Genomic DNA, 24317 nt, shown 5'->3' on the forward strand with positions numbered 1-24317 from the left:
TATAAATAAAACAATACACAATATAAAAGTAAACTTGAGCAATTATATCAAAGTGAATGTGCAAAGGAAAACCGTCTTCGATCAGCAATCCCTCTGCATTTTTTTGGAACCCAAAATATTTCCAAACCTCTGACTTTTTTTTGAAGGGGGATAAATTGTCGGCAGCGTTCCTCCTTCCGCCATGCTTCTTCTTCGTGTGAGGATTATAGTGCGGTGGCAGCGGCTGCGCGCACACAGTGCTTCTACATGCGGGGATTGTTTACATCAGAGTGCGCATCAGTTCTGCGCAGCATATACGCAGTGTTTCTTCAAGCTGTTGATGGAAAATAAGCTGAAGGGGGATAAATTGTCGGCAGCGTTCCTCCTTCCGCCATGCTTCTTCTTCGTGTGAGGATTATAGTGCGGTGGCAGCGGCTGCGCGCGCTGTGTGCACACAGTGCTTCTACATGCGGGGATTGTTTACATCAGAGTGCGCATCAGTTCTGCGCAGCATATACGCAGTGTTTCTTCAAGCGGTTGATGGAAAATAAGCTAAGGCGCGTTCTAAGAATATAAATTCGGATCTATTATTTTTCACGGTATTTTGAAGTGCCCGCGATAACAATATCGTGCATATTCATTACCGTGATTTATCGCATTACCGAATACCGGCACAAGCCTAGTCTCCAAGCAGAGCTTTTGTCACTGTAGCTACTAAATTTACTCTTATTATTACTATATATCTTTATTATATATTTTTCTGAAATAAAAAGTGTTATGTTTAACTTAAATTAACCATTTCAGCTTAATTTGTTACTAAAAACTAAGTTGAAATAATTAAATTCATTCATTCATTTTCTTTTTGGCTTAGTTCCTTTATTAATCAGGGTTCACCACAGCGGAATGAACCGCCAACTTATCCAGCATATGTTTTACACAGCAGATGCCCTTCCATCTGCAACCCATCACTGGGAAACACCCATACACTCTTATTCACACTCATACACTACAGAGAATTTAGTTTATTCAATTCCCCTATATGTTTGGACTGTGGGAGAACCGGAGCACCCAGAGGAAACCCATGCCAACATGGGGAGAACATGCAAACTCCACACAGAAATGCCAACTGACCCAGCTGAGGCTCAAACCAGTGACCTTCTTGCTGTGAGGCGACAGCGCTACCCACCGCGCCACCCAATTATTTAATTCATTTATGTATAAAGTGCTAAAGTAATTTAATAGTAATTTATAGGTACAGTGGAGTGGAGTTTCACAAAATAAAACTGATGGTAAAATGGTTGCCAAGCAAAAATGCATAAACAATAAATAAAAAATATTCTTAAAAATATGAGGATATTTTCCAAAATAATGATTCAAAATCTAATTATAAAAAATTATGATTATTTTGCTTGTTTTAAGGGGAAAAACACTTTTAAAAAAAAACTATATTTTTTGCTTTTCAAGAAAACGCTTCTTGATTTAGGAATTTTTCAGTAAGTAAAGCATTTATTTGCAGTGGATTACTAAGGAATGCATAGTTCCAATTGTTTGCATTGTTGATTTCAGATCTGCTTGAGTCTGATGCGGCTGCTGCATTACCTGGCTCACTCTCCGCTGGGCTCCGTCACTCTGCTTGACTTCAGACCGCGACAGTTCGTTCTGGTGGACGGAGTGTTGAAGGTGACCGACCTGGACGACGCCAGCGTGGAGGAGACGCCTTGCTCTCCATCTGCTCCTCAAGACTGTCTGATGGAGTTCCCCGCCCGTAACTTCACCCTGCCCTGCCACAAGGGCCGCTGTCAGGGCATCAACCAAAAGAGAAACCTCTACAATGCTTACAGGTGCCTGCTGCTCATGGAGCCAGTGCTTTTTTAGCCAATGATAAACTTCTGCTGAAGTGAATGTGACTCAATTTCATAAAGTACAGCATCGATGTTGTAGTGTAATTCAAATATAGTCAGTTAAATAGACTTAAGCATTTAATTGTTCAAGGGTAAAATGAGATGAAAGGCAGATCAAATGCAAGTGCCGTCAGCAGCAGCAGCAGGCGAGCACAGAAACTCCATTAAAAACACTGTGGTACAATAAATTTCCAGTGCTTCTTGCTTGGTCTGAGACCCACTTTAATATCGTATATCAATCAGGCAGTGAAGATCACTGATTTTTAAAGAAATCAGATCTTAAATGTGCTGATTTAGTTTGAGTTCACCGTAGGTGCTTGGGCTGGCTGACAGAAAATGTAAAGTCCGTCTGCATACAGTATACCCCATTTCTTGGGATAGATTTGGGATTTTTAAAACCCTTTTCAAGAGTTCACACTTAGCTGATGATTCATCAATAGCTTGTTTGGCATGCTGTCCCGGGAGAGAGCCCCAAGCTCAAGGGATCCTCGAGCCCGGGCTTCCTCCCGTTTGCAGAGTGAGAGGGGAGCCTGAGCTCGGTGGATCTCAGAACTCCCCATCTGCAGTAGCTACGGGAACACGTGAGGAAAATAGGGGGCTTGATTGTTATGCATGATGTATATATTTGGATGGTGGGAGGAAACCGGAGATCCCGGGGGAAACCCACGCGGACACAGGGAGAATATATGAACTCCTCACAGAAACACCTACCGACCTGGCAGGACCAGGGCTGGCAGTGTTCTTGCCGTGGAGCTAACAGTGCTAACCACTGGTCCTCCGTGCCGCCCGATCTATAGTGAAGGAGGAGAATGGGGAGGAAGGGGGGGGTTTCTTCCAAACGAAGATAAAGTGGACTGAAAACTGTGGTTATTTATAGTAGCTTATGGCTCATATGATTGGATGATACTGATTAGCTTAATACGAGACCGGCTGTGATAAATCATAAGCAAGTGATCCTCTCGAAAATAGTTTATAAATAAACCTCACTAAGTGTTACCGTCCCACCACTTAAGTTTCCATCATTCATTCATTCATTTTCTTTTCGGCTTAGTCCCTTTATTAATCAGGGGTCGCCACAGCGGAATGAACCGCCAACTTATCCAGCTCATGTTATACGCAGCGGATGCCCTTCCAGTTGCAACCCATCACTGGGAAAACTTTCCATCACTTTTATGCAATTAAATCCTAATATAATCATGACAAACTCGATATCTTTGGAAAGGGCTAAGACTCCCGAATACATATCTTACTATAGTTATGTTATGTGATGGGACCCTGACAATGGAGGTGCGGAGTCAAATGCAAGTTTATTAACAAGAATGGTCAGGCAAACAATGGTCAACAGGTTCAAATCCGGGCAAAATCATTGGATTTGGAACTTGCAAACTCCCTCAGATATCTTGGTTTCACTTGAAACTTATTATAACATGTTTAAAGCTGCATATAAAGTTGTTTAAAACAAAAAGAATTATGTTTTTCATGTTTTCAAGCTGTTTTTATCACTTGCTGTTTTGGACCTAAAACACGATTTTCCCAGCGAGCAGACAAGTCAGAATGAGCAGTTTTGCAAACTCAGTCAGATCTCTTGGTTTTCACGTACAACTTGTTAACACATGTTTAAAACTGCTTATAATGTTGTTTAAAATAAAAGTGGTCAATAAGCAGGCGAGTGGTCGATCCAGGCGGCGAACAACATCAACAAAACAAACAGACAAAGCGAAGGTCGGCAACAGAAAGGCAGGACTAGGAAACCATGTCGTAATGTTGACAGATAAACAAGTCTCAGCTAAGATGTGTGTGTGTGTGTGTGTGTGCGCGCGCTGTATTTAAAGTCTATGTAATCAGTCCATAACAATCCTCCAGCTTTGTGTGTGTGTGTGCGTGTAAATCAAAGGGAAACAGGAACAGGTGTGTATGAAGTGCATGACGGAATTTGTAGTTTGTATATGTGGCGGATTTGTAGTTCTCCAGCGATCTGCAGTTAGATCGCTGGTAACTGTAACAAGTTATTTTATATATATGTATTTTTTTTGTGCAGTATACTATTTTATTTATTTATTAATACATTTTTGGCCTTGTATTGTCTGTTTTTAGCTCTTTTTTTAGTCTTTTAGGCCATTTTTAGCAGCCAACATTGATTCTAAGTTGTTATTTTTTATTTTTTTATTTTTTTATTTATTTTTTATTTAGAAACTCAAGTTTTTCAGAGTAAAAGTAATTTTCTTGCTTTAAAAAACACACATAGATCAACAAATGACCTTAATAAAGCTATACAAGTATATGGTGATAATATCTGTCCCTTTATATTGCAATATATTTCACAGTAAGACAAAATATCATCAACCGTCTCTTATCACATGCTTGTGTCTGCATTTTTTAAGGAAACAAGATTATTTTGCTTGCCCCATTGACAGATTATTTAGCTTGTTTCAAATAAAAACTCACTTAATTTTTACGTATTATTTCTGAAAACAAGGCAATATTGTTTGCTTTCTAAAAAATGCTTATTGATTTAGACTTTTTAGATATTTAGACAAGAAACAAGACAGAAAATCTTAAGAAAAGCCTTTTATTGCTGTGTATTAAAATCTCTCCAACAGCAGCATTAGAATAATCAGGTTAAAAACATATACATGTTTAATTCCATTTGATTTGAGTGGGAACCCTGTTGACCTCAGCCAGCTTGTGCTTTGTGTGTGTGCTAGGTTGTATAATGCAAAGTGAAATATTGACATGGATCTTTGGGTATGTTTCTAGATTCTTCTTCACCTACTTGTTACCTCACAGTGCTCCCTCAGCCCTCAGACCTCTTCTGGATATAATCGTCAATTCTACAGGTGAGTGTGAATTCACTGCAAAAATTCTGACCTCAGACTACTTAAAACCAAATGTGTTAGGGTTTGCCTTTTTAAATTGATTTTAAATTAGTATTTCAATACTATTTTTACATTTTCTATACATTTTAGTTTAGTTTTAGTTAATATTTGGGTTGTTTTGGTTAAGTTTTTATTTTCTGAACATAATATTTGTGCAAAAAAGCTTTTCTTACTCAGAGTTTTTGTTTCGTTTCTGGTCAATAATCTAAAAATGTCTTGTTTTAAGAAATAATATTAAAAAAAGAAGTGAGTTTTTCCTTAAAACAAGCTAAATAATCTGCCAATGGGATAAGCAAAATAATAATAATGTTTTTCCTTTTGATTATTTTGCTTACCCTATTGGCAGATTAGCTAATTTTACATTACATTAGCTTGTTTTAAGTAAAAAACAAAACAAAAAACATTTAATTTTGACATAATAATTCTAAAAACAAGACAATATGTTTTGCTTGTCTAGAAAATGCTTCTTGCTTTAAGAATTTTTAGATGTTTGGACTAGAAAAAAGACAAAAACTCTAAGTAAGAAAATCGTTTTTTTTTTTTGCAGTGTAATGTTAACAACCCTAAATAAATGCATTAATTGTTCAGGTTAGCAAATACATTAACTAATAGAGCATTATTGTAAAGGGTTGCCATTATTTTGTGCATTTCTAGCATCTAAATAGAGCCATTCTGACACAGCATTTAGAGTTAATGATTAATAAATGATCAACTATTCTCTGATGTTTAATAAATGACTCATAGTGTGTACTTATTATAAAGTGTCACCAAAATATTTCCTTTGTTCCTAGTTTAACATTAACGATTATCGTTTTTGTTACTAATTTAACAATTTTAATTTGGGTCATCATTTTAATTGAGCTGCTGTGGTCATGATATCTAAATTCAAATACATCTAGCATGTTTTCATTTTTTTAATGCTCTCTACGCTGCAAAATACTCTATTGTCAAAACAAAAAACAAGATTATTTTGCTTCCCCCATTGGCAGATTATTTAGCTTGTTTTAAGGTAAAACTCACTTAATTTTGGCTCATTATTTCTTAAAACAGCTCAATATTTTTTGTTTGTCTTCCTGATATAAGAATTTTTCAACACAGCAATCTCACAGCAATTCGTAACGTTTTGATTTAGTGGCTAATTCGTATCAATTCGTACGATCTAATTCGTACAATGTAGTATGATTTGCTCATCCCCTAATGACGGTTGGGTTTAGAGGTGGGGTTAGGTGCCACGCCTCCTTTTTAAAATCGTTTCAAGAGTTCACACTTAGCTGATGATTGATAGTAAAGCTTGTTTGGCATGCTGTCCCGGGAGAGAGAGCCCTGAGCTTATATGATCCTCAAACGCTGGGCTCCCTCCCGTTGCAGGGCGAGAGGGGAGTTTGAGCTCAGGTAGATCTCGATGACTCCCCCTTTGCTTATTTGTAGCTAAGTGTCAGATATGGATGGCTGAGAAGAGGTGTACTCAGACCTTGGCTATAAATATTATGGATTAATTGTTTAGGGTGCTTGTTGATGAACTGTGGGAGGAAACCCGGGGAAAACCCACACGAGCACGGGGAGAACGAGCAAAACTCCCCACAGAAATGTCGCTTGGTTTGGAAGGGAATTAAACCAAGGGCATTCTTGCTGTGAAGCATAGGTGCTAATCACTGGCCACCGTGTCGCCCGTTTGAAAGGAGGGAAAGTAGGGTTGGGTGGAGGTTTTCTTCAAGACGAAGATATTGAGACAAGACAATTCTGGTTATTTATAGTGAGTTAGAAATCGTCTGATAGGATAATTAGTCATGAGCTAATGCTGGAACAGCTGTGAACATTCATAAGCACGTGATCCTCTTGAAATTTGTTTATAAATAAACTTCACACAATTTCGTTCGACTTAATTCGTACAAATTAACCACTAAACTGACAAAACGTAAAATACTTAAGTTTTCTCGTGAGATCATGCTGGTATTTTTAGATATTTGGACTATAAACAAGACAAAACTCTTAAGAAAAGCTATTTTTTTGCAGTATAATGTCAACAAAGATAAATGAATTTATTATTTGTTCATGAAAATGCTTCTCGATATTTGGACTAGAAGACAGAAATGCACTCTTTTTGCATTGTAAGTTTGCCATCAGAGGAGCTTTTGACTTTTATTGTGGAGAGGAAGTTTACTTTTCCATCGTCTTCACATCCCAGAATTCCTCTCAATCTCTCCCCGTAATCCCAGCCGCTCTATCTTCATGTCCATCAGTGAAATGGCATGTCAGATAGCATCTGAAATGTGTTTTTTTTTTGGGACACAAGCATCCGTGAAGATGCGGGAAGCGTGTGTGGGCTCAGTCTTGATGCTATCAGTCTCTGCCGGTGTCACGAAACACACTTTTCAACACATATTCTGATGAATCGCTGTTCATGTTTCATGATCGTATTTCAGGAGAGCTGATGTGGGGCACTGACGAAACTTTGGTTCAGCTGGAAAAAGTGCTGGATATCTACAGGAACGGACATTACCTCAAGAATAACACACGCACGCATAAAACAGGTAACTAGACACCTTAATAGGATGCCCATTTTTATAAGATGTGTAAAACAAGTGTGTGTGTGTGTGTGAAGTTTCAGCTCAAAGTAACACACAAATAAGGCTAATTGTTTTGCGCAGGCGTACGCACATTTCCACCCATGTTTTGTCACACGTTTATACATCAGAGCCCAGATCTCCTCAAATCCCCCTGGCATTAAACAGTTGTTCAGTCAGCAGAGAAAGAGATTTCTGTGTGTGTGCATGTAAGGACAAACGAGAGGAGATTTAGAAAGATTAGAGTTTATATAACTGCTGACAAAACAGAAGAAACATCTCCACTGTTTCCCTCCTCTCTCCACCCCTGTTTTTATTTCTCCATATTGTCTTGTTGGTTGTGTGCTCTTCCTCCTGCTCTTCTCCATGCTTCACTGGTCGTCTAAAGCACACTTGATGACTGATGAGAGATTTAAGCAAGTGTGGGCCATTTTTTTCCTCTTCTCAGACATTTAGCTCTTTCTACTTTCAGCCATTTTAGTGTGAATGTAATGTAGTGTTTTTGCTGCCTTAAAGCCATAGTTCACCCCAAAAAATGAACATTCTGTCGGCATTTACTCATTTACCCGGGGCTCCCTCTCATTGCAAGGCGAGAGTGGAGTTTGAGCTCAGGTAGATCTCGAGAACTCCCTTGCTGTAGTGACTAATGAACAGATAGTGATTGCTCTTAAGAGATAACTACTTACTAGAAGCATGTCAATGGTGCCGATTTGGATTAGTCAATGAACTTAAGTTGCATGTTTTTTGGACGGTGGGAGAAAACTCGGGAACCCGGGTTCTTGCTGTGAGGCAACAGTGCTAACCACTGGGCCACCGTGTCACCCATCTAGGAAGAAGGAGGAGTAGGGGTTGAAGGAGGGATTCTTCAAAACGAAGATAGCAGTGGTACGTAACCCAGGGTATTTGTAGTGGCTTAGGAGTCGTCTGATTGGTGCATTGAGAATTAGATAATGCTGATCCAGCTGTTAGGAATCATAAGCACTCGTGATCCTCTCGAAATTAGTTTATAAATAAACTTCATGTAGTGTATGTGTGTGAATGAGTGTTTATGAGTGTTTCCCAGTACTGGGTTGCAGCTGGAAGGGCATCAGCAGTGTAAAACATATGCTGGAATAGTTGACGATTCATTCTGCTGTGGCGACCCCTGATACAGTAAATAAGGGACTAAGCCAAAGGAAAATGAATTAATGTTTTCATCAAGTCGAGCTCCTCGCAGCTCGTACAGAAGTAAAAACGAATGAACAAAAGTAAGAACGAATAAACAAAAGTAAGAGCGAACGAAGGTACAGAAGTAAGAATGAATGAACAAAAGTAGGAACGAATTAACAAAAGTAAGAACGAATGAACGTACAGAAGTAAGAACGAATGAACAAAAGTAAGAACGAATGAACAAAAGTAAGAACGAATGAACAAAAGTAAGAGCGAACAAACGTACAGAAGTAAGAACGAATGAACAAAAGTAAGAACGAATGAACAAAAGTAAGAACGAACAAACGTACAGAAGTAAGAACGAATGAACAAAAGTAAGAGCGAACAAACGTACAGAAGTAAGAATGAATGAACAAAAGTAAGAGCGAACAAACGTACAGAAGTAAGAACGAATGAACAAAAGTAAGAGCAAACAAACGTACAGAAGTAAGAACGAATGAACAAAAGTAAGAGCGAACAAACGTACAGAAGTAAGAATGAATGAACAAAAGTAAGAGCGAACAAACGTACAGAAGTAAGAATGAATGAACAAAAGTAAGAACGAATGAACAAAAGTAAGAGCGAACAAACGTACAGAAGTAAGAACGAATGAACAAAAGTAGGAACGAATTAACAAAAGTAAGAACGAATGAACAAAAGTAAGAACGAATGAACAAAAGTAAGAGCGAACAAACGTACAGAAGTAAGAACGAATGAACAAAAGTAAGAGCGAACAAACGTACAGAAGTAAGAACGAATGAACAAAAGTAAGAGCGAACAAACGTACAGAAGTAAGAATGAATGAACAAAAGTAAGAGCGAACAAACGTACAGAAGTAAGAATGAATGAACAAAAGTAAGAACGAATGAACAAAAGTAAGAGCGAACAAACGTACAGAAGTAAGAATGAATGAACAAAAGTAAGAACGAATGAACGTACAGAAGTAAAAAAGAATGAACAAAAGTAAGAACGAATGAACAAAAGTAAGAGCGAACAAACGTACAGAAGTAAGAACGAATGAACAAAAGTAAGAACGAATGAACAAAAGTAAGAGCAAACGAACGTACAGAAGTAAAAACGAATGAACAAAATTAAGAACGAATGAACAAAAGTAAGAACGAATGAACAAAAGTAAGAGCGAACAAACGTACAGAAGTAAGAATGAATGAACAAAAGTAAGAGCGAACAAACGTACAGAAGTAAGAATGAATGAACAAAAGTAAGAGCGAACAAACGTACAGAAGTAAGAATGAATGAACAAAAGTAAGAACGAATGAACAAAAGTAAGAGCGAACAAACGTACAGAAGTAAAAACGAATGAACAAAAGTAAGAACGAATGAACAAAAGTAAGAACGAATGAACAAAAGTAAGAGCGAACAAACGTACAGAAGTAAGAACGAATGAACAAAAGTAAGAACGAATGAACAAAAGTAAGAGCGAACAAACGTACAGAAGTAAAAACGAATGAACAAAAGTAAGAACGAATGAACAAAAGTAAGAACGAATGAACAAAAGTAAGAGCGAACAAACGTACAGAAGTAAGAACGAATGAACAAAAGTAAGAGCGAACAAACGTACAGAAGTAAGAACGAATGAACAAAAGTAAGAGCGAACAAACGTACAGAAGTAAGAATGAATGAACAAAAGTAAGAACGAATGAACAAAAGTAAGAACGAATGAACAAAAGTAAGAACGAATGAACAAAAGTAAGAACAAATGAACGTACAGAAGTAAGAACGAATGAACAAAAGTAAGAACGAATGAACAAAAGTAAGAGCGAACAAACGTACAGAAGTAAAAACGAATGAACAAAAGTAAGAATGAATAAACAAAAGTAAGAACGAACAAACGTACAGAAGTAAAAACGAGTGAACAAAAGTAAGAACGAATAAACAAAAGAGCGAACAAACGTACAGAAGTAAAAACGAATGAACAAAAGTAAGAGCGAACAAACGTATGTATGTATGTGTGTAAATAAGTGTATATGGGTGTTTCCCAGTACTGGGTTGCAGCTGGAAGGGTATCCGCGGCGTAAAACATATGCTGGAATAGTTGACGATTCATTCCGCTGTGGCGACCCCTGATACAGTAAATATGGGACTAAGCCAAAGGAAAATGAATGACTGTTTTCATCAAGTCGAGCTCCTCGCAGCTGTTGAATTCATATAGACGGCTACATGCACTATATTCTTTTCCCTCATCTGAGAGAGAACAGCTGCCACTTTTCAGTACTGTAATGTCACATGCTCACTATTACAAACAGTATGTAGTGTTAATGTGAATCCCGTCTTGTAATGTTGACTTGAGACGGGAAACAGACCGCTGGGCTTTTGGGAAGTGTGTTGCTGTGCTCTTCACTCATCTCTGCTCATTAGTTTCATTGGACGTCTCCTGGTTCACTGACCTCATGTCTTTACAAAAATATCATAGTGCTTCATAAGCAGACGTGTCATTATAATGATGACCAATCAATTAGGATGTTTCTGTTCTGACTCCAAGCATAGTGAAATCTCATTCGTCTGCAGTTTCTGTTATATATCATCTAATATGTTCTTATTGGTTATGATCGTAAAGCAGTACGTTTATTTTCATTACAAGTTATTAAGAGCTGCCGATGGGAACTGTTATGTTCATCACAATTCATTCATTAATTTATTATTTAAAATACCAATATGTTAATAATACAGTGTGTAAAATCATCTGTTTATCCATTCTTTGTTCAAACCATTGAAATGGTTCCAGGTCAATGTTAAAATCATATTAATAATATGAATCAAGTTATGGTTATTCATTACATGACATATTTATATCTTTTATATTTACATAAACATTATTAAACAATATAGTATTTGAATATGTAAAAGAATTCAAACATCATTTTAGTATTTGTTTCAGTCTTTATTGTAATTTTGTTGTATTTTTGCCAATTTAAATCCAACAAAAATCTGTGGAATCTAATGAGAGTTGCTAATAAATAAAGACAGATGGAAAATAATGTAAGAAAGAAAAAAATGAACAAACAAAAATGAGAAAAAAACAAACTAAATTACTTAAAATAAGAAAGATTAAACAAAAGAGAATGAAAAGTATGAAAAAATGAATGAACAAAAGTAAGAAGGAACAAACAAAATTATTGAACAAACAAAATAAAGATAGAATGAATGAAAAGACATAAGAATGAACGAACAAAAAACAGTGAATAAAGGAAAAGAAAGAACAAACAAAAAGAAAGAATGAACAAAAGAAGAATAAGCTAACAAAATTAGGAATGAACAAAAGTAAGTGAACAAACAAAAAAACAATAGTAAGAGTAAACAAACAAACAAAAGCATGAAAAAATGAACTAAAGAAAGAGTGAACCATCTAAAGTAAGATCGAACAAAATAAGAGTGAATGAACAAACAAATAAACAAACAAAGAATGAACGGAAAAATAAGAAATAGCAAATAAACAAAGGTAAGAACAAACAAACAAAAGTAAGAACGAACGAACAAAAGGCCGAACAAATGAATAAAAGAATGAACGAACAAAAGACCGAACAAATGAATAAAAGAATGAACGAACAAAAGACCGAACAAATGAATAAAAGAATGAACGAACAAAAGACCGAACAAATGAATAAAAGAATGAACGAACAAAAGACCGAACAAATGAATAAAAGAATGAACGAACAAAAGACCGAACAAATGAATAAAAGAATGAACGAACAAAAGACCGAACAAATGAATAAAAGAATGAACGAACAAAAGACCGAACAAATGAATGAAAGAATGAACGAACAAAAGACCGAACAAATGAATGAAAGAATGAACGAACAAAAGACCGAACAAATGAATGAAAGAATGAAATAACAAAAGACCGAACAAATGAATAAAAGAATGAAATAACAAAAGACCGAACAAATGAACAAAAGTATGAACGAACAAAAATAAGACCGAACAAAAGTAAGAATGAACGAACAAAAGACCGAACAAATGAATAAAAGTAAGAATGAATGAACAAAAATAGGAGCGAACAAATGAACAAAAGTATGAACGAACAAAAGTAATAATGAATGAACAAAAGTAAGACCGAACAAACAAAAGAGCGAACAAATGAACAACAGTAAGAATGAACGAAAAAAGTAAGAGCGAACAAACGTACAGAAGTAAAAACGAATGAACAAATGTAAGAACGAATGAACAAAAGAACAAATGAACAAAAGTAAGAACGAATAGTAAAAGTAAGAACAGGCGAATAAAAGTAAGAAGGAATAAATAAACAAAAGTATAAAACAAACGAACGATCAAAAGTAACGACGAACGAACAAAAGAGTAAACATTCATTCATTCATTCATTTTCTTTTCAGCTTAGTCCCTTTATTAATCCGGGGTCGCCACAGTGGAACGAACCGCCAACTTATCCAGCACGTTTTTACGCAGCGGATGCCCTTTCAGCCGCAACCCAGCACTGGGAAACACCCACACACACTCATTCACACATACACTCTTTAACTACGACTGTGGGGGAAACCGGAGCACCCAGAGGAAACCCACAGGAACCAAGCGAGTAAACAAACGAAAAATAAACAAGTAAGAATGAAAGACAAAACATAAACAAACCCAGCTTGGCCAGAAACCACTGAACATGAAAGAATTACAAGTGATATTCAGAACAGTCAAAATGCAAATAATAAAATCAATTAAATAATATTAGATAAATAAGGCATATATATTTCAAAAACAACTAATTAAAATACACAATAAATGGCACTATAAAATCATGATGATTGAATATGCTGAGGGTTTGATTTATCCAGACTCATGCGAGAAATGCTGATAATTTCATTTTCTTTTGGCCGTCACTCATCATTTCTCCATCTATTTATCTGCTTTTCTCTTTCTCTTGGCTTTCCTCTCATTGTGACAGCCATGACAGAGGCATTTATTGTGCTGTGTGTGTGTGTGTGTGTGTGTGTGTTTGAGTGACATTCAGAGGAAGCAGAAGATAAAGGAGAAATCATGTCAAACTCTGAATAACAACAGCCTGAAAACTCCCTCGGTCAGAGAACAAGACCAGCCCCTGTGTTAACACAATGAAGGAGCTTGTTTCACAGTGTGTTAAACTCCTACACACTCACACACACGCACACACACTATGCTTTTCTTGGACAGTTGTTATGCATTTGATTTATTGAGCTGTGTGTGTGTCAGCTCGACCAGAAAGCCCCAAACATGAAGGATGATTTATAAGCAAATGACATTCAAAAATAAAATAAAATAAAATAAAATAAAATAAAATAAAATAAAATAAAATAAAATAAAATTAAATTAAATTAAATTAAATTAAATTAAATTAAATTAAATTAAATTAAATTAAATATGAATTAATTAAATGCAATGCAATCAAAATAAACATTAATTTAATGCAATAAATAAAATAAATAACCAATTAAATGCATTAAAATCCAATGCAATAAAATAAATCCTTAATTAAATAAAAATAATTAATTAAACACAATAAAATAAAAAGATTATTAAACAAATGCAAAAAGATTCAATAAAGATTTACTTGCAAATGAAATTTAAAACATGCAATGCAGTGCGACAAATGGCTAAATAAATAAAATAATTAATTAAATGCCATACGATAAATTAAAATAAATTGTTAATTAAATGTAATAAAATAAAATAAAATTCATTAAATATTTACTTGCAAAAGACATTCAAAACATTAGCAATGCAGTGTAATAAAATGCTAACTAAAATAAAAGTTTTAATTAATTGCCATACAATAAAATAAAATAAATCGTTAATTAAATGCAATAAAATAAAATAAATAATTAATTTAATTCAATAAAATAAAATGTTAATTAAATGCAACAAAACTAAATTCACCAAAGAGTTACTAGCAAATGACAATCAAAACTTTAGCAATGCACTGCAATAAAAAAAATAATTTAATAATTAAATGCAAACAATAAATAAATCATTAATTTACTCCAATTAAATTCAATAAAGATTTACTTAAAAATGAGATTCAAAACATTAGCAATGTGGTGTAATAAGATGCTAAATGAAATAAAATCATTAATTAAATGTAATATAATAAAATAAAATAAAAAGATTATTAAACAAATGCAATAAAATTCCTTTAAGATTTATCTGCAAATGACATTCAAAACATTAGCAATGCAGTGTAATAAAATGCACAATAAAATAAAAGTATTAATTAAATGCAATAAAATAAATAAGTCATTAATTAAATCCAATTCAATTCAATTCAAAAACATTAGAAAATAAATAAAATAAAATAAAATCATCAATTAAATGCAATAAAATAAAATAAAATTCAATTAAGATTTACTTGCAAATGACGTTTAAAACATTAGCAATGCAGTGTATTTAAATGCTAAATAAAATAAAACCATTAATTGAATGCAATGCAATAAATGAATCATTAATTAAATGCAATAAGTAAGTGCATCAAAATAAAATTCTATAAATATTTCCTTGCAAATGACATTCAAAACATTAGTAATGCACTGCAGAGATAACTACAGATTATAGAACTATAGATTACATAAATGCAATAAAATAAAAAGATTATAAAACGAATACAATAAAATTCATTAAAGATTTACTTGCAAATGACGTTCAAAACATTAGCAGTGCAGTCCAACTAAAATCATTAATTAAATGCAATAAAATGAAATAAAAATTCATTAAAGAGTTGCAAATGACATTCAAAAATTTTGCAATTCAGTGGAATAAAATGAAAAAAAAATCATTATTTAAATGCAATAAAAATGATTAAATAAGTACATTTAAATAAAATTGAATAAATAATTACTTGCAAATGACATTCAAAACATTAGTTATGCACTGCAATAAAATAAATTCTTAATTAAATACAAAAGAAATAATTAAATGCAATAAAATAAAAAGATTATTAAACAAATAAAATTAATTAAAGATTTACTTGCAAATGACGTTCAAAACAGTAACAATGCAGCGCAATAAAATGCAAATAAATTTAAATTAAATATTAATTAAGCGTAACATTCTTTACATGATCTAAATATGCGAATGCGAAATTATTTAGTCAAATATGTGCTCATTTGCATAGTGTTTTTCTTTTTTAACATTTTTACAGGAGGCATTTAGGGTATCTCTTATAACTCCATTATTCCTAAAAACATTCAGGTAAATACATATGAGCGAATCCTTCTGTAAATAACAATAAAAAAAACTCATATTACACATATAAATAAAACTATGAAGTTTGGTCTATGCTAATTCTACGGAAGTGGGGATTTATCCATAACTCAATGCAGGGAATTTTTTGGGGTGGGAATGATCTTTAAAATTATAATTGAACTGTCAACAACAACAACGAAAGTGTATTTTGGATGTTTTCCTTACATAAATTAAAAATCAAAAAGCCAAAATCTTAAAATTGACAATGTTTTGCTTGCAGTGTTTAAACACACACACACACACACAAAATCATTTTTAAAGTGTATAGGCGGATGTTGGTGATCTGTTAATTTTCTGTTTTGTGTTTCTCCTTTCTCAGTTTTTGTGTTTTCAATTGTAATAGCATCTTTTGCAGGCTGTAATTTCTCGTTTTGTGTTTTGACAGAGTATAAACGTGTGTTGGACACCTCAATATCAGCAGAGAACTACCGCTGCTGGCCGTCATATCAGCATGACGGATGCCTGCTGTCGGTCTACAGCGTGGATGAAGCCGTTGACGTGTGTGAGAGTCACGTACAGTGCCGGGCCTTCGTCATGACCAATCACACCACATGGACAGGTAATATCTTAATAACCTGTTTGATGTTTAATGTGCAAGCAGGTGGTCTTGGACTTTAAAGCAGTTAAACTACTTGACAAATAAAAACAATTGAAACTAAAGGCCCCAGTATTGACCTTATTGACCTTTTCATAAGAGTGTTATGATGCATTTAACTATCATCAATCAGCAACTTAAAACCTTGACAGTTTTTAATATTCAAAAACGAAAATGAATGAATGAATGAATGAATGAATGAATGAATGAATGGCGGTTCATTCTGCTGTGGCGACCCCTGAGAAATAAGGGACTAAGCCGAAGGAAAATGAATGAATGAATGGCGGTTCATTCTGCTGTGGCGACCCCTGAGAAATAAGGGACTAAGCCGAAGGAAAATGAATGAATGAATGGCGGTTCATTCTGCTGTGGCGACCCCTGAGAAATAAGGGACTAAGTCGAAGGAAAATGAATGAATGAATGGCGGTTCATTCTGCTGTGGTGACCCCTGAGTAATAAGGGACTAAGCCGAAGGAAAATGAATGAATGAATGGCGGTTCATTCTGCTGTGGCGACCCCTGAGAAATAAGGGACTAAGCCGAAGGAAAATGAATGAATGAATGGCGGTTCATTCTGCTGTGGCGACCCCTGAGAAATAAGGGACTAAGCCGAAGGAAAATGAATGAATGAATGGCGGTTCATTCTGCTGTGGCGACCCCTGAGAAATAAGGGACTAAGCCGAAGGAAAATGAATGAATGAATGGCGGTTCATTCTGCTGTGGCGACCCCTGAGAAATAAGGGACTAAGCCAAAGGAAAATGTATGAATGAATGAATGGCGGTTCATTCTGCTGTGGCGACCCCTGAGAAATAAGGGACTAAGCCGAAGGAAAATGAATGAATGAATGGCGGTTCATTCTGCTGTGGCGACCCCTGAGAAATAAGGGACTAAGCCGAAGGAAAATGAATGAATGAATGGCGGTTCATTCTGCTGTGGCGACCCCTGAGAAATAAGGGACTAAGCCGAAGGAAAATGAATGAATGAATGGCGGTTCATTCTGCTGTGGCGACCCCTGAGAAATAAGGGACTAAGCCGAAGGAAAATGAATGAATGAATGGCGGTTCATTCTGCTGTGGCGACCCCTGAGAAATAAGGGACTAAGCCGAAGGAAAATGAATGAATGAATGGCGGTTCATTCTGCTGTGGCGACCCCTGAGAAATAAGGGACTAAGCCGAAGGAAAATGTATGAATGAATGAATGGCGGTTCATTCTGCTGTGGCGACCCCTGAGAAATAAGGGACTAAGCCGAAGGAAAATGAATGAATGAATGGCGGTTCATTCTGCTGTGGCGACCCCTGAGAAATAAGGGACTAAGCCGAAGGAAAATGAATGAATGAATGGCGGTTCATTCTGCTGTGGCGACCCCTGAGAAATAAGGGACTAAGCCGAAGGAAAATGAATGAATGAATGGCGGTTCATTCTGCTGTGGCGACCCCTGAGAAATAAGGGACTAAGCCGAAGGAAAATGAATGAATGAATGGCGGTTCATTCTGCTGTGGCGACCCCTGAGAAATAAGGGACTAAGCCGAAGGAAAATGAATGAATGAATGGCGGTTCATTCTGCCGTGGCGACCCCTGAGAAATAAGGGACTAAGCCGAAGGAAAATGTATGAATGAATGAATGGCGGTTCATTCTGCTGTGGCGACCCCTGAGAAATAAGGGACTAAGCCGAAGGAAAATGAATGAATGAATGGCGGTTCATTCTGCTGTGGCGACCCCTGAGAAATAAGGGACTAAGCCGAAGGAAAATGAATGAATGAATGAGCACAAGCTTATCAACATCAGCTAACATCAAACTTCCTTACAAATCAAGTCTGTATGTTGCCTGCATGCAGATTGTTTCAGTAAGTATGCCGTAGAGACAGCTGCCTATGTAGACAGCAAGATTTGGAGCAGAGCCACTGTAGTGTGCTGTAGTGATCTTATAAAGTGTGTATTTATCTGTGTGAATGTATGTCCTCTGGCTAGTAATAAATGTCCCGATGAGTGCTATAATTGCCATGACCGTCTGCTTCTCACAGCCCGCTCTCATTCCTCTCTCTTCTCTCATCAACACTCGTGACCACATGTAGACCAGCGCTTTAAGTGAAAACCTGCACCAGACACAAAAAAAAGATATGTGCCTATGCCTATGTTTTTGTGAAATGTAAAATACATCACTCCAGGTACAACGGGGAAAATAAGTATTGAACACGTCACCGTTTTTCTCAGAAAACCTATTTTTAAAGGTGCCGTTGACTTGAAATTTTTACCAGATGTTGGTAACAACCAAGCAAATCCATATATGCAAAGAAAACATATCCAATTACTTCACAAATTAAGTTACGCGTAATGAAATGACGCATGGAAAAAGTATTGAACACATAAAGATAGGGAGGCGTAGAATGGCTGTGAAAGCCCAGACAGCAGCTGAAATCTCTCAGTAGTTCTTCAGCAACCAGTTATGTTCTCAGAATTTACATTTTACATTTACATTTAGTCATTTAGCAGACGCTTTTATCCAAAGCGACTTACAATTGAGGACAAGGAAGCAATTTACACAACTTTAAGAGCAGCAGTGAACAAGAGCTATAGACAAGTTTCAGGTGTGTAAAGTCTAAGAAGCAAAGCATTAGTAATGTAAGTTTTTTTTTTTTTTTTTGAGAGAGAGAGAGTACAGTTAGTGGTATAGCCAGAGAGGCAGTTGCAGATTAGGAAGGAAAGTGGAGACTAAATAGTTGAGTTTTTAGTCGTTTCTTAAAGACAGCAAGTGACTCTGCTGTTCTGATGCAGTTAGGGAGTTCATTCCACCAACTGGGCAGATTGAATGTGAGAGTTCGGGAAAGTGATTTCTTCCCTCTTAGGGATGGAACCACGAGGCGACGTTCATTCACAGAACGCAAGTTTCTGGAGGGCACATATATCTGCAGAAGTGAGAGCAGATAAGAAGGAGCAAAGCCAGAGGTCGCTTTGTAAGCAAACATCAGAGCTTTAAATTTGATGCGAGCAGAAACTGGCAGCCAGTGCAAACGGGTGAGTAGCGGAGTGACATGTGCTCTTTTGGGTTCATCAAAGACCACTCGTGCTGCTGCGTTCTAAAGCAGCTGAAGAGGTTTGATAGAGTTAGCTGGAAGCCCGGCTAGTAGAGAGTTGCAATAGTCCAGTTTGGAGAGAACAAGAGCTTGAACAATGAGTTGAGCTGTATGTTCAGATAGGAAGGGTCCGACCTGTCTGATGTTATAGAGTGTGAATCTACAAGATCGAGCAGTTCTAGAAATGTGGTCAGAGAAGTTTAGTTGGTCATCAATCGTTACTCCAAGGCTTTTTACCATTTTGGATGCAGTAATGGTTGCCCCCTCCATCTGGATTGAAAAGTTATGGTGTAGAGTTGGGTTGGCAGAAACTTCAAGCATTGAATATCCAGCAATGGGCAAAATCAGTAGTCAGCTTCATTTTTTTACAAATATTATAGATGTCCATCCTTAATATTTGAAGTTGGGAGCACCGGTGCTACCAAGTAAAAAAGTTCATTTCGAGCCCTGATATACATAATTGTTTTTAAAAATCAACATATTAAAAACATTCAAGGATTAAGTTTATGATGACACTTTCATAGCAGTCTTGTGAAAAAGCTCCAATATACAAATTCTCTGCAGATTTTTACACACAACTAATTTGCTGAACATGGTAATTGTGACTTTGATGGAGCAGGACCACATTATTTCTCTTCCTCCCACTTCCTGTTTCCCACATCCTGTTTGTTTTGCAGCAGGAACTGTGTGTATTTTCTCTCACCGCTGCTTTTTTTGTCTGCAGGTCATCAGTTGGTGCTCTTTAAAACCGGTGCTTCCAGCTTGAGCGCGGCTCCAGGTAAACTCTCATACGTGCGGCTGGGGCAAACTGAGAGCTGAGAGAGAGACAAAACAGTGGTCACACGTTATCCAGATCTTCTGATGCTCTTCTTCTTCCTGGACGCCAACTATTCTGAAGCGCAGGATTTGGGGAGGACTATCAGCATTCAGGAAGCAAGAACAGGGAATGTGTTTGTGTGTCTGGCAGAGACGCAGAGAGGCTGTTTGCGCACTGCAAATAAAGGCAGTGTTTGTTGTGTTTTTGGTTCAAATATCTAAAAATCAAGAAGAATTCCCTGGACAAGTAAAAGATATTGTTTTGTCTTTATATTCAAAATGAAAGAGCACAAGTAAACTTACCCTCAACACTGTTAGTGAGTAGGGGAGCGCGGGACACAAAGTAACGAAGGGTTAAATGTAACAGAGTTTTAAGGTATTTGCTCAGGGTTAACCGTGGCATGCTTCAGAGGTTTTCACCACAGTGTCGGCAGATGTCTTCCTGCCAATAATTAAAAAGTTCGCGAAATTTGGATGAGAAACATAGGAGAAACCATTTTTACAGCATAAAAGTATTTATTATTATAGTCAATGTTTTTTTATTTTTAAAAAATCAGTGAAAGTATGAACATGAAATCTTATATTGCTGTGATCACCCAACACAATCTCACGGCAATTCGTAACTTTTTGATTTAGTGGCTAATTCGTATGAATTTGTACGATCTAATTCGTACATTTTCGTACGATTTGCTCATCCCCCAATGACGGTTGGGTTTAGGGGTGGGGTTAGGTGCCACGCCTCCTTTTTAAAATCGTACAATTTCGTACGACTGAACTCGTACAAATTCTACAAATTAGCCACTAAACTGACACAACGTAAAATACTTACGTTTTCTCGTGAGATTAGCCTGGATAACCGTCTTCTAGGATAAAAGATTAAACCATTTTGAAAGATGTTAAAAAACACACAGTGACTGCCAGCTGAGTTTAAAAAAAAAACACGACACAGCGGGGCTAGTTGTAACAGGGTGTTAAGAATAAGCCACACAATGTTAAACACCAATTAAACTAACATTAATTTTTTAATTTTGAGTGTGATGTTGAGAACTTTTTAAATAAAATGATTTTTTTTTGATAGACAAAAAATATTTTATGACTAATACTACAAGTAAATGCATTGCATAATAATGGATAATAATCCAAATAAATCCAAATGTGTTTACCCAATAAATAAATAAACATACTGTGCTATGTAGAATAAAAAATTAATTGAGAAGAGAAAATATAGCGTAATTTAAAGTAAACTAAATTTAAATTAACTATGTGTAGTCTGCCTTTTTAAGCATGTGTTACAACTAACCCTCTGTTACAACTTGCCCCGCAGGTGGAATAAATAAAAAAATTTTTACACCTGGCACTTTTGGCAACACTTGCACAGAAACCATAGGTCCGGCGATCATATTTTCAGTGCTCATTTGTAGGAGGCTTGTGTTTTGATAGTAAAAAACAAATGATTTGTCTAACCCCAATACTTTGTTTATTATTTGACCAAAACCAAAAAGCGTTACTCTGTGCCCAGCTCTCCCCTACTGTCTTTTCTTTATTACAAATGTTATAAAAATATTTTACACTTGTAAAACTCATTCTTGAGGTGCAGCTGATCACAGAGAGCTGAACAGATCTTTAAATCCCAGTTTCCTTGCAAATCCTGTTCTGTGGACATGTTTATACGTGTTACTATGGAAGCATGTTAATACGTGGCTGTCAATCAATTCGGTGGGCGGGGAAAACCGCACTCTTACATCATATTGTAGTGGGCCTCAAAATAACTGGGATTTGGAACCTATTATAACATCAGGAATTATTAAAAAAAGATGTATTGTGTTTCTATCACTTCAATATGACTGTAGACACACTATACCTACACACAGTTCTGTCCAAGCAGCTTTTAAAAGTTGATTTTTCATCATAGGTGCCCTTTAAGTGACTTTTTTTTCTTTAAATCAAGCTGTATTATCTGCCAGTAGGGTAAATAAAATCAAATTACTTCCAACTGAAAACTAGATTTCCCCACTGGCTAATTATCTAGCTCATGGGTCGCCAAACTTGTTCCTGGAGGGCCGGTGCCCTACAGATTTTAGCTCCAACTCTAATCAAAGACACCTGAACAAGCTAATTAAGGTCTTACAAGGTATACTTGAAACATCCAGGTTGGTGTTTTAAGGCAAGTTGGAGCTAAACTCTGCAGGGACACCGGCCCTCCAGGACCGAGATTGGTGACCTCTGATCTAGCTTGTTTGAACTCATTTTGACTTCTTATTACTCAAAACAAAACAATAATTTTACTAGTCTAGAAAATGCTTCTTGATTTAAGAATTTTAAGAAACAAGACTAAGAAAACATTTTTTGCAGTGTGCTTGTCATGACAACACGTGTGTGTTCAATGAGATCTCCTGTCAATGTCTCTTTCATTCTCTTTGCCCACACCGAACTCTCTTTTATCAGCACTTTTTCACCATGTGTAACAGGGTTTATTTGTTGAGCTTTTAAAAGCATTCACTTTGATTCTCGAAATCTTTTCAAATATTTGCTCACGTAAAACAAATCTTTCTAGCAATCAATGTCTAAATGTTCAACTAGACCAGCCTAAACAAGTCATTTAATAGTTTAAGGGATGAAAACTCCTGCTTTAAGTTCTGAAATCATCATTCAAGTCAAGATTGAAGATCGAATCAGGAAATTCATATCATGATTCTTTGTCCTTGTGATTAAACCTCTATTTCATGTTTAGTTTGATTATTTTTCAGTGGGAGAATGTGTTGAGGGGTCAGTTTTGGTTGGTCTGGTGGTGGTTTATCAGCCAACCTCCTTGTGCTGTGATAACGTTTCCCAAGGAAATGTATGTCTATTACTTGACTGGTGAAGGAGTTGAAGAGGTTTCTGCTTTCAGCGAAAGCACTGAAATGTACATCTATGTGTATTTTTTAATGAATTGTGTTGTATATGAGAGTGCTATTTTTATATTGAAATATAAAGTCATGTGACTTTAAAAAGGTGTCTTGGTCATTTTTGTGTGGTATCCATTAAAGAAGCTGTATCATGCAAGTTTTATTTTATATATTGCATATGAGTTTAAATATAAATATAAATCAGTATGATTTTTTAAATAAAAAAATATGAATGCATATAGTCAATAAGTACATGAAACCAATTAAAACATGTTAAAATTCCTTCAATGTTCATTTTCCTTTGGCTTAGGGCCTTATTTATCAGCAGAATGAACCGCTAAATATTCCAGCATATGTCTTACGCAGCAGATGCCCTTCCAGCTGCAAACAAGTACTGGGAAACACCAATATACTTTTGCATTCACACACACACACACACACACACACACACTAGAGCCAATTTTAGTTCATTCAATTCACCATAGCACAGTCTTTGGACTGTGGGGGAAACCGGAGCACCCAGAAGAGACCCACGCCAACACAGGGAGAACATGCAAACTCTAAAGGTGCCCTTTAATTTACTTTTTTTTCCTTAAATCAAGCTATATTATCTGCCAGTAGGGTAAATAAAATAAAATTACTTCCGACTGAAAACCAGATTTCCCCACTGGCTAATTATCTAGCCTGTTTGAACTAATTTTGACTTCTTACTCAAAACCAAACGATATTTTTACTAGTCTAGAAAATGCTTCTTGATTTAAGAATTTTAAGAGCACGGGGAGAACATGCAAACTCCACACAGAAACGCCAACCGACCCAGCCAGGATTCAAACCAGAGACCTTCTTGCTGTGAGGCGACAATGCTAACCACCATGAATGAGCCACCATGCCACCCTCATATGAAGCAGCACTACTGTTTTCAACACTGATAACAATCAGAAATGTATTTAGATATGAAAATTATAAGTGTATGATAAATATTTTAAAAAGAACATGCGAGAGGTTAGACAGTAATGAACTGAAAAATAACTTTCCTCTGGACCCTAGAGAACAAATTGAGGTAAAGTTGGTTTTATATTCGCACTTTCATTCATTTTCGAACTTGTAACACAGTCCATATATTTTATACCACGCTATACTTTAAATATTTGGTCTGAAATTGTGTGTAATTAGGTCTTCAAAACAACATTAGCACTAT

At 36.1% G+C, this 24317-nt stretch overlaps 1 protein-coding gene across 1 annotated transcript in view; it reads left to right on the forward strand.

Annotated features, from left to right (window-relative positions):
• The window catches only part of pkdcca (protein kinase domain containing, cytoplasmic a), a 49583-nt gene extending 26405 nt beyond the window's left edge, over positions 1-23178 (forward strand). The window contains exons 3-7 of the mRNA XM_056471054.1: positions 1546-1820; positions 4638-4717; positions 7180-7287; positions 16133-16306; positions 20140-23178. Of these exons, the coding sequence (XP_056327029.1) occupies positions 1546-1820; positions 4638-4717; positions 7180-7287; positions 16133-16306; positions 20140-20234 (732 nt within the window). The 3' untranslated portion in view covers positions 20235-23178. The remainder of the gene's footprint in view (positions 1-1545; positions 1821-4637; positions 4718-7179; positions 7288-16132; positions 16307-20139) is intronic.
• Positions 23179-24317: the final 1139 nt, after the last annotated feature.

The sequence above is a fragment of the Danio aesculapii genome, chromosome 13, assembly GCF_903798145.1.
Source record: "Danio aesculapii chromosome 13, fDanAes4.1, whole genome shotgun sequence".
Lineage (NCBI taxonomy): Eukaryota > Metazoa > Chordata > Actinopteri > Cypriniformes > Danionidae > Danio > Danio aesculapii.